Genomic DNA, 15,541 nt, shown 5'->3' on the forward strand with positions numbered 1-15,541 from the left:
GCACAGTTGGTTAAGTGTCCAACTCGTTTTTTGTTTTTTTGTTTTGTTTTGTTTTTTTTTAACATTTATTTATTTTTGGGACAGAGAGAGACAGAGCATGAACGGGGGAGGGGCAGAGAGAGAGGGAGACACAGAATCGGAAACAGGCTCCAGGCTCCGAGCCATCAGCCCAGAGCCCGACGCGGGGCTCGAACTCACGGACCACGAGATCGTGACCTGGCTGAAGTCGGACGCTTAACTGACTGCGCCACCCAGGCGCCCCTTGTTTTGTTTTTAAATCTTTATTCACTTTTGAGAGAGAGACACAGTGTGAGCGGGGGAGGGGCAGAGAGAGAGGGAGACACAGAATCCAAAGCAGGCTGCAGGCTCTGAGCTGTCAGCACAGACCCCGGCACAGGGCTCGACTCAAGAACGGAGAAATCATGACCTGAGCCAAAGTCGGACCCTTAACCACCTGAGCCACCCAGGTGCCCCTAAGCATCCAACTCTTGATCTCAGGTCAGGTCTTGATCTCAGGGTTGTGAGTTCAAGTCCAATACTGGGCTCCACACTGGGCACGAAGCCTACTTAAAAACAAACAATCCCCCCAAAACAAAAACCCTTCATGACGCCTATTTAAAAACAAACAGTCCCTCCAAAATAAAACCCCCAAAACAGATCACTCTCCCCCTTATTACAAAAGCAGGATCAATCTTTATATCTGAGGACAATTCTGGACATATCAATGTAATTTTAACGGACATTTCTCTAATCAGCTCTTAGGTGAACGAAGTTATTTATGGGATGAACTAGAATGCCTGCTTGTCTCCCACCTTGCCATACTGACAGTAAATTATTTCCTGTTCTGACCATAATGCTTTAACCCAATGTTTTCTACACTTGTCTGATGAAAAGAATTACATGAGGTACTTTTAAAAACAAGAATGCCTGGCCCCAGCCTAGTAATGAATCAGAATCTCTAAGGGAGAGGTCTGGGAATTGCACATCTACATTGCTCATCCCTGGTGATCTTGTCATCCAACCCCGTGGTTCTTACCCTGGAGGGTGAATTAGACTCGCCAGGAGGGCTGGTGAAAACACAAGTTGCTGAGCCCCAGCCCAAGAGCCTCTGATCCAGTGGGCTGGAGTAGGGATGGGGGGAGCTGGGAATTTGCATTTCTACCAAGGTCCTTAGTGATGCTGATGCCGTAGGTCCAAGGACTACACTTCCAAACCACTTATTTAGCTTGTTTGGTAAACATTGCAGCTGAATTCAATATTACTTATTTTCTTCCTTCCTTGGTAGAAAAACAACATTGGATTAAAACTCACAAGACTTCATTTGGAATAATACCCTTGCTACTTTTTAGCTGCTTGATGTTAGACAAATGAATTTATCACTGCATCTCAATTATCTTTTTTAAATTAATTAGTTTATTTATTTATTTAGAGAGCATGTGCTCAGGAGAGGGCCAGAGAGAGAGAATCCCAAGCAGGCTTTGGGCTGTCAGGGCAGGCTCTGGGCTGTCAGGGTAAAGCCCAAGGTGGGGCTCGATCTCACGAACCAAGAGATCATGACCTGAGCCAAAATCAAGAGTCAGCCACTTAACGCACTGAGCCACCCAGGTGCCTCTCAGTTATCTTTGATAAGGAAGCATAAAAAGGTAACAGAAGGGAAGAAGTTTGGTCCTGTACTTGGCATACAGTAGGCCTGCATCAAACATCTATGTACTTTGATTTCTTTGGCATGATCCCTTCCTGTGAGCAATATACAAAAATGCTGAATTCTAAAAATAGGTCCCCAAATTTATTATATGCACTAACACTTCATTTGGTTAAAACAGAAGAAGAGTCAAGCACTTCTCTTCCTTGTGAGCTATCATGTAGCCAACACTCTGAACATAACATGCGCAACAGGAATATACTCAGCTTCCCAACTCAGGTTTCCCAAGGACATAGGGAAATGAAAATAGAAAACAAGGAGTCATTAGATTATGATTAGGTTCTCTGCTTAATTTTGATTTGCTGAATTTTGTGCCTGGGAATGGATTATTTTCCCGGCAAATCTTTGTTGTATTGTTTGGCTACTTGTTGTGACCTGAAAATCAAATGAATCATAGACTCTCAGTATCAGAGGGCTCTGGAGGTCATCTAGCCTATCCACCCACTCCAAGAATGCCACTGCAAACACTTCCAATGTGTGGTGGTCCAGTTTCTTCTTGAATACCCAGTGAGGATACACCACTTTCAGTGACCCCAATCGTCTCTTCAGAGGACTGCCTAACATTAGATTTTCCCACTTCTGTGCAAAAGTCTTTATTTCTGTAATTTCTGTATCTTTGGTCCTTGTTTTGCTCTCTGTGGTGCCTGGGTATGTCTAATCTCTCCTCCATCTGACAGCATTTTCAGTATTCTGAAGCAGTGCTGACATCTTCTTTGCCTATTCCTTTTCAATCTGAACATTCTGTTTAAGCAACTATTCTCACCATCAAAATTTCCATACATTTAACAGCCTTGGTCCTTCTCCTGTGTACAAAGTCCACCGTGAGGATATTTTTACGTCCTATCATCATCAACAAAAATAAGTCAGAAGAACAGTGGCATGTTACTTTCCAAACAGAGTTTCTGAGAGCTGGAAGCTAGAGTCATACAAAAGTACACCGTAAGGACTTACACCGTAAGTACACCGTAGAGACAGCATCTCCAGGACAGGCTTTGACATGGTACCCGAAGCAGGTGGATCTGGACCTAGCATGAGCTTACTTGCAACAGAAATGCTATGCTGTCACTTAAATTACTGAAGACCAAAAAGCCTCTTTCTAAGGAAGACAGAGTGAAACAAAAGGCATCTCTTACTTTCTACGAAACATTTCTGCAAATATGCAGCCAACACTCCAGAGGTCCACGGGGGTGGCGTAGCTGGACTGAAGCAAGACTTCTGGAGCTCTGTACCACAGCGTGACGACCTGCAACGGCAAACAGATCTGAGCGTTACTGCGGAAGATGGCTGGTTGCTTAAACTTCTCATCCTGGCTGGTTTAATGCCAAGATCCAGTTCAGAAAGAGCTCTTAGCCATCATATGGGGACGCTGAGATAGAAGCAATAAACAACTAGGACTCATTACTGACAGGTCAGGAAATGACATCATCCCCACAACCTGGGTTCCCACCTCAGACTTGGGTGTTTCTTACTAGGATGGTAAAATAACTGAATTTCAGAAAGCAAAGCAAAAACTTAAAAAAACACGAATCTCAAAATTGTTCTTTTTGTTAAGGGGCTTAAAAAAACAATACATGGAAAATAAGTGTAGGCAATGATTCTAGCTCAATTCCTAGGTCAGCAGTATTGGGAAATCAGAAGATGAGTCCAGTGGTTGCTGGATGTTGACCTTGAAGTATAAAGAGCACCCAGGACAAGTCAAAACTACTCGTATCATGAGACTGTGCAAAATCAAAATAAACCCCCTTCAATGCCGCTCTTTTCAGAAAACAAATAAAAAACAACTTAAGACAGAATGTGTAACTGAATTGTTTATACTATGTGTAAAAAAGCCATCCAGAGTACCGGATTCCTAAATAGGAAGAATCTCCTTTAATACAGAGTAGTGTACAGTAACAGGTGAAACAAACACAACTGTAACTACTTCTGCAAGGCTGGGAGGTAAGGAAACAGATGTATAGGCTTCAGGCTTATACTGTATAAATACTGTATACAGTATATAGGGGTTCAAGTGCTTCTCTTTTGGGGAGAGCAGATATTCTATGAATGCCTGAAATAAAGTAATATTCTTTACCGTCAGATAAGGAATTCAAGACATAAATCTACTACATAAGCATGTTGTATTATTCAGATTCCTTTTATCCTTACTTATTGTTTTGTTTAATTGTACTTTTGTTGACATCTATCTAAACTTCCTAAAAGTCTCCTTTATGTACTTTGATGCTACAGTACTTGGTGCATGAAGAATGCAGTAGCAGTTCTCCAAAACACGACAGCCATCTATTTCCTTCTTTCCTGTGGGCACATGCTGCTCCTCCTATCAAGGGATGGAGTTAAATTCACCTTCCATTGAGGAGTTGGCCTCAGTGATCTGGTCAACTCAACTAACAGAATATATCTGAGGCTACCAAAACTAGGTCAGCAGAAGCCTGGTAGTCGGGGCCTTTTTGAATGCTTACCCTTGAGACACTTCCTCTGGAGCCCAGGTGCCACGCAGTGAGAAGCCCACAAAGATGTTCCAGTGTAGAGCCCCAGCTAAGCTCTTGGCTGAAAGCCATGCGAGTGAGCCGTCTTGGACATTCCAGTTAGACTGATCCCCCAGACAACTGTGGCCCACCCCCGCCAATGTCACAGTGACCAGAACTGCCTAGCTGAGTCCAGTCAACTCACAGGATTAGAAGTGATAATAAAATGACTGTTGTTTTAAGTTTGGGGGGGTGGCAGATTATACAGCCATATCTTACTGGAACAAGATTCTTGATCGGTTCCTCCTCTTCCTCTCATTTAACAGGTTTTCCTTTGAATTCACACAAGAGGTCAAATTTTGTGTAAGGGATATCTGGTTGATATCTAATGGAGGGATGGTGGTGATGTAATAGAAATTAAAAAAAGGAAGCAGATGGGGTGCCTCGGTTGCTCAGCTGGTTAAGTGTCTGACTTTTGATTTTAGCTTAGGTCATGATCTCATAGTTAAGGAGATCAAGCCCCGCATTGAGGTCTGTGCTGATAGCGTGGAGCCTGCTTGGGATACTCTACCTCCCTCTCTCTCTCTTCTCCACTAATGTGTGTGCTTTCTCTGTCTCTCAAAATAAAATTAATAAACTTAAAAAAAAGGAAGCAAACAAACCTACAATACCATATAGTGTTACTCAGTTATCATTGGCTCTGCTCTATCTTCCCAGCAGTATATCCCATAATATCTCCATAATCCTTACAGGATGGTCACATACTAGACCACATCACTGGGTTTCAACCCTGACTGTGCATCAGAATCATCCATGGGGATTTTAGAAAAACATAGATGTCTGGGCCTTATCTCTCTGTCACTGAATTAGGTCTCCATGGTGGGGTCCTTGAGTTCTTCTCCCTCTCTCTCTTTTTTTTAACAAAGTTCTTCAGGTAATACTGATCCTTGGCTAGGTCTGAGCACCACTCAATTATATAGACATTTCCTCCAATTCCTGCCTCCATGCTTTAGTTGATACTGTTCTGGTCTGGGAAGCATTTCTCTCCACATGTGGAAATTCTATTTATCTTACAAAGCCTGCCTCTGATGCCATCACCTCCCTGAACCCAGTGCCACCTAAAAATCACACCTTGTAATATAGTTCATAATACGGTTTGTTTCAGAGGGCATGGGCCCGATTTTATCCATGGTTACATCTGTAAATACCCATCATAATACTGCTCGCATAACAACTGGGGTTTAACAAATACCTAATTAATGATTTAAGGCAATCATTGCTAGAAGATAATCGGGCAAAATTCAATCACCAGTCATTCCTGAGAAAGAAGGCACTTACTCCATTTGCTAAGAAGAGCATCCAATTCTGGGCTCTAGTTTTTACTTGCATAAATTATTTCTGCTTTATCAATATTTCCCTCCTTCTCTGGTACACTGCAAACAAAAGTGTGGGTGTAAATGGCCCATAAAGTTTCTTCCGCTAGTGGTTTATAAACATAGTGTACAGGCACACACCCACCTTCTCACTTCCATTTGAAATAAAGTCTAGCATCATATGGAATGAAAATTTTAATCTGAATATTGCATTATTTTAAGCTGTTCTAAAGAGGCTCTGATTTCTGACTGATTACCCATTCCAAAACTCTTTAGTAGGACTGTTTTCACTTGTAGTACTTTAATCAGTGTACCTATTGTGATCATCAAATCAATGTGTAGACAGTTAAAATAACTATACTGATATGTTTAGAAAGTTCCTTTCTATTCCTTTTAAAAATTAGTTACCACTCAAAATGGATAATGAATTTTTATGAAATATCTTTAAATGTCTATTAATAATGACCACGTGGTCATTCTCCTTCATTCTATGAGTGGTATATTAATCACAGTAACAGATATCCTAATATTGTACCATCCTTGCCTTTTTGGAGTAAATCACTCCCAATCATGATATATTATTCTTTTCATAGACCCTTAGATTCTATCTGTTAATATTTATTTAGAATATTAACTTATATTCATAAGTGAGAATGATCTACAGTTTTATTTTTTGGGTTAATTTTTCATGTTTTGATATTAGAAATGTGCAAGGTTTCTATCCTCTGTATTCTGGAATATTATAAGCAACATCAGAATGATCAGTCTCTTAAAAGGACTCACTCATAAAACCATCTGGGTCAGGATCTTTGTTAGCAGTTACGTATTTAACAATCTTTTGAATTTCTTCTTAAGTCTGTTTAGATTTCAGTCTCTTTTTGAGTCAATTTTGGTAATGATAAAGGATTTCCCCATGAAAACCCTTAATCTGGATTTTAAAATGTATTGGCTTAAATCTGTACATAGTATTTCTTATAATTATTGTAATGTCATTTGTTTCCTCGGTTTTCTGAGAAAGAGAAAATCGAATTTTCTTTCTTAATGTTGTGTAATTTTGTTTTTTCTTCATATCAAGTTTTCCAGGAGCTTAAGTTGTATTATTTATTAAAAACAACTGACATAGAGCTTTATTTCCCTTTTGGGGGAATAACTGTTTTATTTTATACTTTATTGACTTCCACTTTTATCTTTATAAATTTCCTCATCCTAGTTTCTTTGTTTGCCTTTATCTGTCTATGTCGAAACTTGACTTATTTTCAATTCTAAATAATGATAGAAGATTTACTTATATATTTTTAAGTGGACTTTTCTCATTTTCGTTCCTTAAATAATATATAATTTAACTTTAATTTTCTCTTTAATCCAAGAATAAACTACTTTGAAGAATACATTATGTAGAAAAGTGTTTTAGGGGCGCCCGGGTGGCCCAGTTGGTTAAGTGTCCAACTCTTGGTTTTGGCTCAGATCATGATCTCAGTTTCATGAGTTTGAGTCCGAGTAAGACTCTGTGCTGCCGGTGAGAAGCCTGCTTGGGATCCCTCCTCTCTCCTTCTATCTCTGCCCCTCACCTGCTTACTCTCTCTGTCTCTCTCAAGATAAATAAATAAACTCAAAAAAATGTTTTAAAATTTCCATATGGTCAAGTTATTTATCTCTCTTTTTAAAAAATGCTTATTTTTGAGAGAGAGTACACATGCTTGAGTGAGTGGGGGAGGGGCAGAGAGAGAGAAAGACAGAAGATCTGAAGCAGGGGCTGTCAGTGCAGAGCCCACGGGGCTCGAACTCAAGAACCGCTGTGACCTCAGTTGAAGTCAGACTCTCAACCTACTGGGTGCCCCTATGGTTATTTTTTAATTGTTGGAATCTCAGGTTTACAAATCCATGGTCAGAGAATGTAACCTGTACAATTTTTACTTGAAAGAATTTATTATTGCTTTCTGAAGGACTATGTGCATACCTGGATTTTGTATCATAGGGTATCAGAAGAGCAATTCTCTTAAGTCTGAGGTTCTTTATTAATAAGACTTTGTCTCATACAGATCCTTATATTTTTCTATACTTTGTCAAACTCTGGAAGAGAATTGAGTTTTTGTTTTTTTTACCCCAGAATCTCCTTGTATTTCTAAGGGATTCTGCCCTATACACATTGGCCTTATATTCTGTTAAATAAAATTTATGACAACAAAAATATTATTAGGATAATAATAATTTAGCTGATGGTAGACATAAGATATAAAATAAATACATAAATCTTAATAAGTCAGTTACAAAATATAATATAAAAAGTATCCTATTCACAATAGTAACAAAAAAACACTGAAGAATTAAAAAAAAAAGAAAAATCTATATAAATAAAATGATACACTATCGTTGAAGAACTTAAAAACTAAATAAATGATGAGACAGACCATGACTAGGATGGGGAAAAAGTCATACTATAAAAAAACTTGTCATTCCTATATTAACATGGAAGTTTAAGGCAATGCAATGATTTGTGGGAGAAATTTAACTTTGACAATACAGGGCCTCTGGCAGAATAATGCTTAAAAAAGAGCTAAAACTAGCTTTGAGAAATAAGGGTGAGGAGAATTTGTAAATATATTCTAAGGTATGGAAATGAAAACAGTGGGTGCTAACAGGTTAAAAAAAAGAATGAAGTCCAGAAAGAGACTGATCTATTTATGGAGTTTAACACTCTTATTAGAGGTGCTGAATTTCATCTTAGTTAGAAAATATACTTCAACATTTGAAATCAAGACAACTGGCCATCCATTTGGAAGAAAGTAAGCTTGATCCCTACTTTACACCATGTATAAGGAGAAATGGTATATACATAGAACACCTAAAAAGTAGAGCTAGAAAAATGTATTAGAAGAAAACAGAAGAGAGGGGTGCCTGGGTGGCTCAGTTGGTTAAGCATCTGACTCTCGATCTCGGCTCAAGTCGTGATCTCGTGGTTTGCTGAGTTTGAGCCCCACATCAGGATCCACACTGTCAGTGCAGAGCCTGCTTGGGATTCTCTCTCACCCTCTCTCTGTCCCTCCCCTGCTTGTGTATGTTCTCTCTCTCTCAGAGCAAATAAACTTAAAAAGAAAAGAAATAAAACAGAAGAGGACCTTAGGATATGGAGGACTTTTTCAGCATGAAGAGAAATATAGAACCTTGAGATGAAGATTCACATATCCAGCTATTTCAAGCTGAAATTCTCGTTGTCAAACAGTATAAAATAAAGGCAAAAGGCAAATAACAACCTGGATTAAAACATCTAAAAAAATTACATAAATAAACAATACAACAGAAAAATGGATAAAGAATATAAAAAGACAATTCACAAGAAGAAACACACTATCAAAGATTACTTAATTTCATTAAAAAAATAAGGAAGGAATAAAGAAAGCCATCACAATAAAGGGGTATTATTTTTGCCTGATTAGTGGAAATGCATTCCAGGTTGGCTGTGGTATGGGAAAACGGTTTCAACCTAATTGGCACACCCTTTTTAGAGGACAATCTGATAGTATTTATAAAAGGAATAGTGCCCATGTTGCTGAACCAGAGTTCTACCTGCAGGAGTTTATCCAAAATATTAGTCTAGTATACAAAGAAGTATTCACAAGGATGTTTACCTCACAAAATGTCCAATAGGGGAATATTATTCAGTTATCATGACAGCAAAAAAGATGAGCTAGTTTTCATTTCCACTCATTTGTGCTACCACAGATAGATGTCCATGATATACTGTTAAGTGAATAAGTAAGTTTTGGAAGAGTGTGAAATATATTGTAATATTTTTTTTTTTTTTTGAGAGAGAGAGAGAGAAAGAGAGCAAGTGAAGAAGAGGGGCAGAGGGAGAGAGGGAATCTCAAGCAGGTTCCACGCTTAGTGTGGAGCCTGACATGGGGCTCGATCTCATGACCTTGGGACCATGACCTGAGCCAAAATCAAGAGGTGACGCCCAACTGACTGACCACCCTCCCCCGGCTCTCCTTCTCATTTTTATTAACAGATTATATGTAGTAATACAATAATCATATACATATATAGCATGTCTGCTAGGACTCTATACATGGACACCAAGCCTTTTTTTTTTTAATTAAAAAAATTTTTTTTAACTTTATTTATTTTGAGAGAGAGAGAGTGCACGAGTTGGGGTGGGGGGCAGAGAGCGAGAGGGAGAGAGAGAATCCCAAGCAGTGCAGAGCCTGATGCAGGACTCAAACTCACCAACCTCCAGATCATGACCTGAGCACAAATCCAGAGTTAGACACTTAACTGACTGAGCCACCCAGGTGCCCCTGAACAGCAAGCTTTAAATGAACAGTTGCTATGAAAATATGGCAGTGCAGGAGATGGAATGTGGAAAGGAAAAAGGGGCCGGAGGATGATTTCAGAAGTACAAAGTCAGTCAGCTGCTGTTAGTAAGCACATTTGGTAGCTAAGAAAACTGAATTTCAGAGAGCCTAAGTCATTTGGCCAGAATCATGGAGCAGAGATGCTGAAGAGCTGGGATTCTTACCAGGACCATCTGCTTCCAACTCTGTGCTCCTTCCTCAATATCCAACACAGGAAACATCCATAAATCAACAGGTGAGCATACAGGTTGTAATTAAATAACCAAGAGGGAAAGATTTTAAATTCACTTTGAGATATTTCAATGTGAACTCTTAAAAGAGTTTTACAGATCTCAAAACCTCAGCTATCCTTTGGGGTTAAATGATTTCCTTAAAAATAAGGTTTAAGAAAAAGATTTCAAAATTCAGTTTTGAACAACAGTGCTCTGTATGATATGACATCTATTTGTCAAATTCCTATTTAATAACTTCAATAAAAAAAGATTAAAAAATCTCTTTGGTATTTCTAAGATTTTTGGTTGGTCTATGTGTAAATCATTGTAAGAAAATGGGAGGAGTCAGAATTATTAATTAGGTGTCTGCTTATACTCTATCAGCGTTTGTCTAAAGAGACATCTTTTTGGTTTTGTCTGTGTGGAATTCAACAGGCTTGGATTCCAAAAGAAAGTATTAATTGACTTTTCATTTCCAGTTAATTCTCTAAAAAAATAATAATAATAAACCCAACAATGCTCAAGTCCTTCATTTAAAAATAACAAATTACGGGGCGCCTGGGTGGCGCAGTCGGTTAAGCGTCCGACTTCAGCCAGGTCACGATCTCGCGGTCCGGGAGTTCGAGCCCCGCGTCAGGCTCTGGGCTGATGGCTCGGAGCCTGGAGCCTGTTTCCGATTCTGTGTCTCCCCCTCTCTCTGCCCCTCCCCCGTTCATGCTCTGTCTCTCTCTGTCCCAAAAATAAATAAACGTTGAAAAAAAAAATAAAAAAAATAAAAATAACAAATTACTACCTTTTGCAATAGATATAAATCTAATAGTTGTTCCCTAGTTTATGTAATATTATCTCATATATCAGCAGTGTCCCCAGTTTTAATTTGCTAATTTATCTGGAGAATATTCCATATTCTCTGATCCAGAGTCTCTCAGTCCTCACTTAGGTCACTGTTACCTAAAATATCTCAAATGATGATAATTTCTACAACTTCATGGGATTGAAAATATGTAAATTCAAAGTTTTTTAGAATAGACTGTAACAATTTTTCCTGACAGTAAAATATACATTCTATTTGCTTTGGAATTATCACACTTCTGTACTTCTGAAGTTTTCTTTTTTTTTATTAAAAAAAAATTTTTTTTTTCAACGTTTATTTATTTTTGGGACAGAGAGAGACAGAGCATGAACGGGGGAGGGGCAGAGAGAGAGGGAGACACAGAATCGGAAACAGGCTCCAGGCTCTGAGCCCTCAGCCCAGAGCCCGACGCGGGGCTCGAACTCACGGACCGCGAGATCGTGACCTGGCTGAAGTCGGACGCTTAACCGACTGCGCCACCCAGGCGCCCCCTGAAGTTTTCTGATGGAAGACTGCCTAACTTAAAACCAGTTTGTCACACGCAAGCAGATTTATTAATTTTTACCTCAAAGCTTTTTAAGGAATGGACAAAACTGAAAAAACATGTTTCAAGATTTTAGGGCATGAAGTGAGGAATGTTCTCAACAATGTAATCAATTCTACCTGAGGCTTTGTAATTCTAAACATTCTTAAATACAAAATATAATGGTGAGTTTAAGCTTAAAAACATGTAGAGGGAATCAACGAATGCAATGTATAAAGATCAACATTTAGAAATCTATGACAAAGGTAGCCTCTAATGATAACAATGCAGTTGTCTATTAAGCAAAGACAACAATATGAACTATGGGACAGAGTTTGGTGGCTGGAGCCAGCTGGAACCAAAGCAAATGCGATGTTTATTATAATCATTACATGTATTAACAGCCTCTAGAGGTGCTGAATGGATTTGGCAACAGGAGGGGGAGCGGAAGACGGCAGGGTGGGAGAGGAGTTCAAGGATATTTACTTAAGTGGATGTATCTATTTAAACTGCTTTGATCTCTACCCACAGTTTTTTTGAACAAGTTCAATAACAGTGTAAGATAAAGTAGAGCCCAAGCCAATTCGGACTCAAAATACATCAGAGTAAACCACTCTTCCTTAATATTCAATTTAACAGTCTTTTTTATTCATGATCCTTTCACCAAGATCCTGAAAAAACTTTGCAGATTATCTGAACCACCCTTACTGCACGGCTACATGCACGAACAGCAGAAAAGCACGTCATGAACACTTTGCTGGTCATCTTCCTTCTGCCTCTCAGATGGTCTCTGGCCTGGGGGGCGGGGGTGGATCTGTACCTACCACATGCCCTCCAGCTTCTTCCTGGGCTTAGCCACTGGGAAGCCTAGGCAGGAGTTCAGGGAAAGGGAGAAACCTGAGGTGAGTCTTTAACACCCTGATTGCTTCCCATTAAGGTTGTCTAGAGCTGGCTGTGCAGCCATTACAAAGTCTCTCTCCATCCTGGGGTCTACCCATTCCGGGAACTGCTTGCCCTCTTCCCGTCAAGCTTGGGAATGGTAACAGCTTGGCTGCAACTGAGATCAAAGTTCCGGCACCATCCACTGCACTTCCTCTAAACCACCTTTGTAGATCTGGTCTCTGTAAACAAACCTTTCTTGAATTATCTTATTGTGAGTGTGCCATCTATTTCCCGGTGGGACCTTGACTAACACATTGGATTTGCAGATGAAGAAATGAACATGGCTGGCAAATTCTTACCTAAGTTTCATTTTAATTTCTGTCAACAAGGACATTTAGACTAAAATCATCTGTAAGATGACTTCTGTTCGGATTCTAAGAGTCCCTAAATGATGCGGCAATGTTCATGAAGCTTTAAAAAATGTAGATACTGTACAGACCCAAGAATTCTTTGGACTTCCTTGCCTGTACTTGGGTTTAGTAATTACTTATGGAGGGTATCAGTATGGTGATATTCTCCTTCTGGGGTCCACTTCAACATCACATCTCAAATGTAAACTTAGATAAGGATTTCTGAGGAATATGGATACGATTCTTGGAAGAACTCAATCCTTATAGTGCCAAAATGAAGGCTTTCTAAACCATGCTCTAAGCTGTTTATTGGCTTCAAACCAATATAAAACTCTCTAGGATGTATGGTTTTTTCCTTTCACAAAACTACTGTGGTTTTGCAAAGCAAAAATCAAAATTAGTGGCAATTTCACTGACTTTTCATAAAGGGTCTCAAAATTCAGTTCTTTAAAGTTACACATTTAAATAAAGAATATCATATTCAGGGGTGCCTGTGTGGCTCAGTTGGTTAAGTGTCCGACTCTTGATTTTGGCTCAGATCATGATCTCATAGTTTTGGGATCAAGCCCTACATCGGGCTCCGCGCTGACAGCATAGAGCCTGCTTGCGATTCTCTCTCTCCCTCTCTGCCCCTATTCTGCTCATGTTCTCTCTCTCAAAATAAATAAATAAACTTAAAAAAAAAATAGAATAGCATAATCAGAATTCTAATTCTGCCAAGCCAGTTAAATGGAAGCTATTAAGAATTAAATACCAATCCTGGACTTCAAGCTACATTACAGAGCTGTAATCGTCAAGACAGTATGGTACTGGCACAAGAACAAACATGTGGATCAATGGAACAGAATAGAGAACCCAGAAATGGGCCCACAAATGTATGGCCAACTAACCTTTGACAAAGCAGGAAAGAATATCCAATGGAATAAAGACAGTCTCTTCAGCAAATGGTGCTGGGAAAACCAGATGGTGACATGCAGAAAAATAAACCTGGACCGCTTTCTCACACCCTACACAAAAAAACCCTCAAAATGGATGAAAGACCAAAACGTAAGACAGGAAGCCACCAAAATCCTCGAGGAGAAAACAGGCAAAAACCTCTTTGACCTTGCTGCAACAACTTCTTACTCAACATGTCTCCAGAGGCAAGGGAAACAAAAGCAAAAATGAACTATTGGGACCTCATCAAAACAAAAAGCTTCTGTACAGTGAAGGAAACAATCAGCAAAACTAAAGGGCAACCGACAGGATGGGAGAAGATATTTGCAAACGACATATCAGATAAAGGGTTAGTATCCAAAATCTATATAGAACTTACCAAACTCAACACCCAAAAAACAGAATCCAGTGAAGAAACCGGCAAAAGACATGCATAGACACTTCTCCAAAGAAGATATCCAGATGGCCAACCGACACATGAAAAAATGTTCAACATCACTCATCATCCAGGAAATACAAATCAAAACCACAATGAGATACCACCCCTCACCTGTCAGAATGGCTAACATGAACAACTCAGGCAACAACAGATGTTGACAAGGAAGCAGAGAAAGAAGATCTCTTTTGTACTGCTGCTGGGAATGCAAACTGGTGCAGCCACTTTGGAAAACAGTATGGAGGTTTCTTGGAAAATTAAAAGCAGAACTACCCTACAACCCAGCAATTGCACTACTAGGTATTTATCCAAGGGATACAGGGATGCTGTTTCAAAGGGACACATGCACCCGAATGTTTATAGCAGCACTATCAACAATAGGCAAAGTATGGAAAGAGCCCCAATGTCCACTGATGGATGAATGGATAAAGAAGATGTGATACACACACACACACACACACACACACACACACACACACACAGTGGAGTATTACTGGGAAATCAAAAAGAATGAAATCTTGCCGTTTGCAACTATGTGGATGGAACTAGAGGGTATTGTACTAAGCAAAATTAGTCAGAGAAAGACAAATATCATATGACTTTACTCATGAGGAATTTAAGATAAAAAACAGATGAACACAAGGGAATGGAAACAAAAAGAATATAAAAACAGGGAGGAGGACAAAACATAAGAGACTCTTCAATATGGAGTAACAAACAGAGGGTTACTGGAGGGGTTGTGGGAGGGGGGATGGGCTAAATGGGCTAAATGGGCTAAATGGGTAAGAGGTATTAAGAAATCTACTCCTGAAATCATTGTTGCACTATATGCTAACTCACTTGGATGTAAATTTTAAAAAATAAATAAAAATTAAAAAAAAAGAATTAAAAAACCAATAAAAGTTAACACACAAAGTACTTTGCAACAAATAACTGAGTCATTTCAAATAGACTCAGTTATAATCTAAGGGCCAGAATAATATGTTTTGACAGATGAGACGACAAAAAATGAGGTTCTCAACACAGCACTGCGCCAACAACAAACGATCTTGGCCTCTGCTCTGACATATCCATTATCAGCAGCAAGGTTGTCTATCCTTCCTAGGACCTACAGTTGTCCTGGTTCACAAATGGAGCCACTGGCTCCATCTAGATGTGATTTCCAACCACCTGGCCATTGCTTGTGGTTCTCTTTGTGGGATATTCTTTCCGTCAGTCTCTGCAGGTCTGAATCTTCACATATCACTTCCTCCATGAAGCCTTTCCTGGCCTCCCAACTGGAAATGACTGCTCTCTCCTGAGCTTCCACCGAATTTCTACAGCACTTGAACCTTCTATTTTCCATTACGGTCATTCAATTTATTGGTCACAGTGTATACGCAGGGTCATGCCTGAAAGGT

General features: G+C 39.4%; 1 protein-coding gene across 2 annotated transcripts in view; it reads right to left on the reverse strand.

Annotated features, from left to right (window-relative positions):
• CDK6 (cyclin dependent kinase 6) overlaps positions 1-15,541 on the reverse strand; it is a 253,653-nt gene that overhangs the window by 68,215 nt on the left and 169,897 nt on the right. For both annotated transcript variants that reach the window (XM_043588857.1, XM_043588858.1), the window contains exon 5: positions 2,836-2,945. In XM_043588857.1, coding sequence (XP_043444792.1) covers positions 2,836-2,945 — 110 coding nt within the window. The remainder of the gene's footprint in view (positions 1-2,835; positions 2,946-15,541) is intronic.

This window comes from Prionailurus bengalensis, chromosome A2 (assembly GCF_016509475.1).
Source record: "Prionailurus bengalensis isolate Pbe53 chromosome A2, Fcat_Pben_1.1_paternal_pri, whole genome shotgun sequence".
NCBI lineage: Eukaryota > Metazoa > Chordata > Mammalia > Carnivora > Felidae > Prionailurus > Prionailurus bengalensis.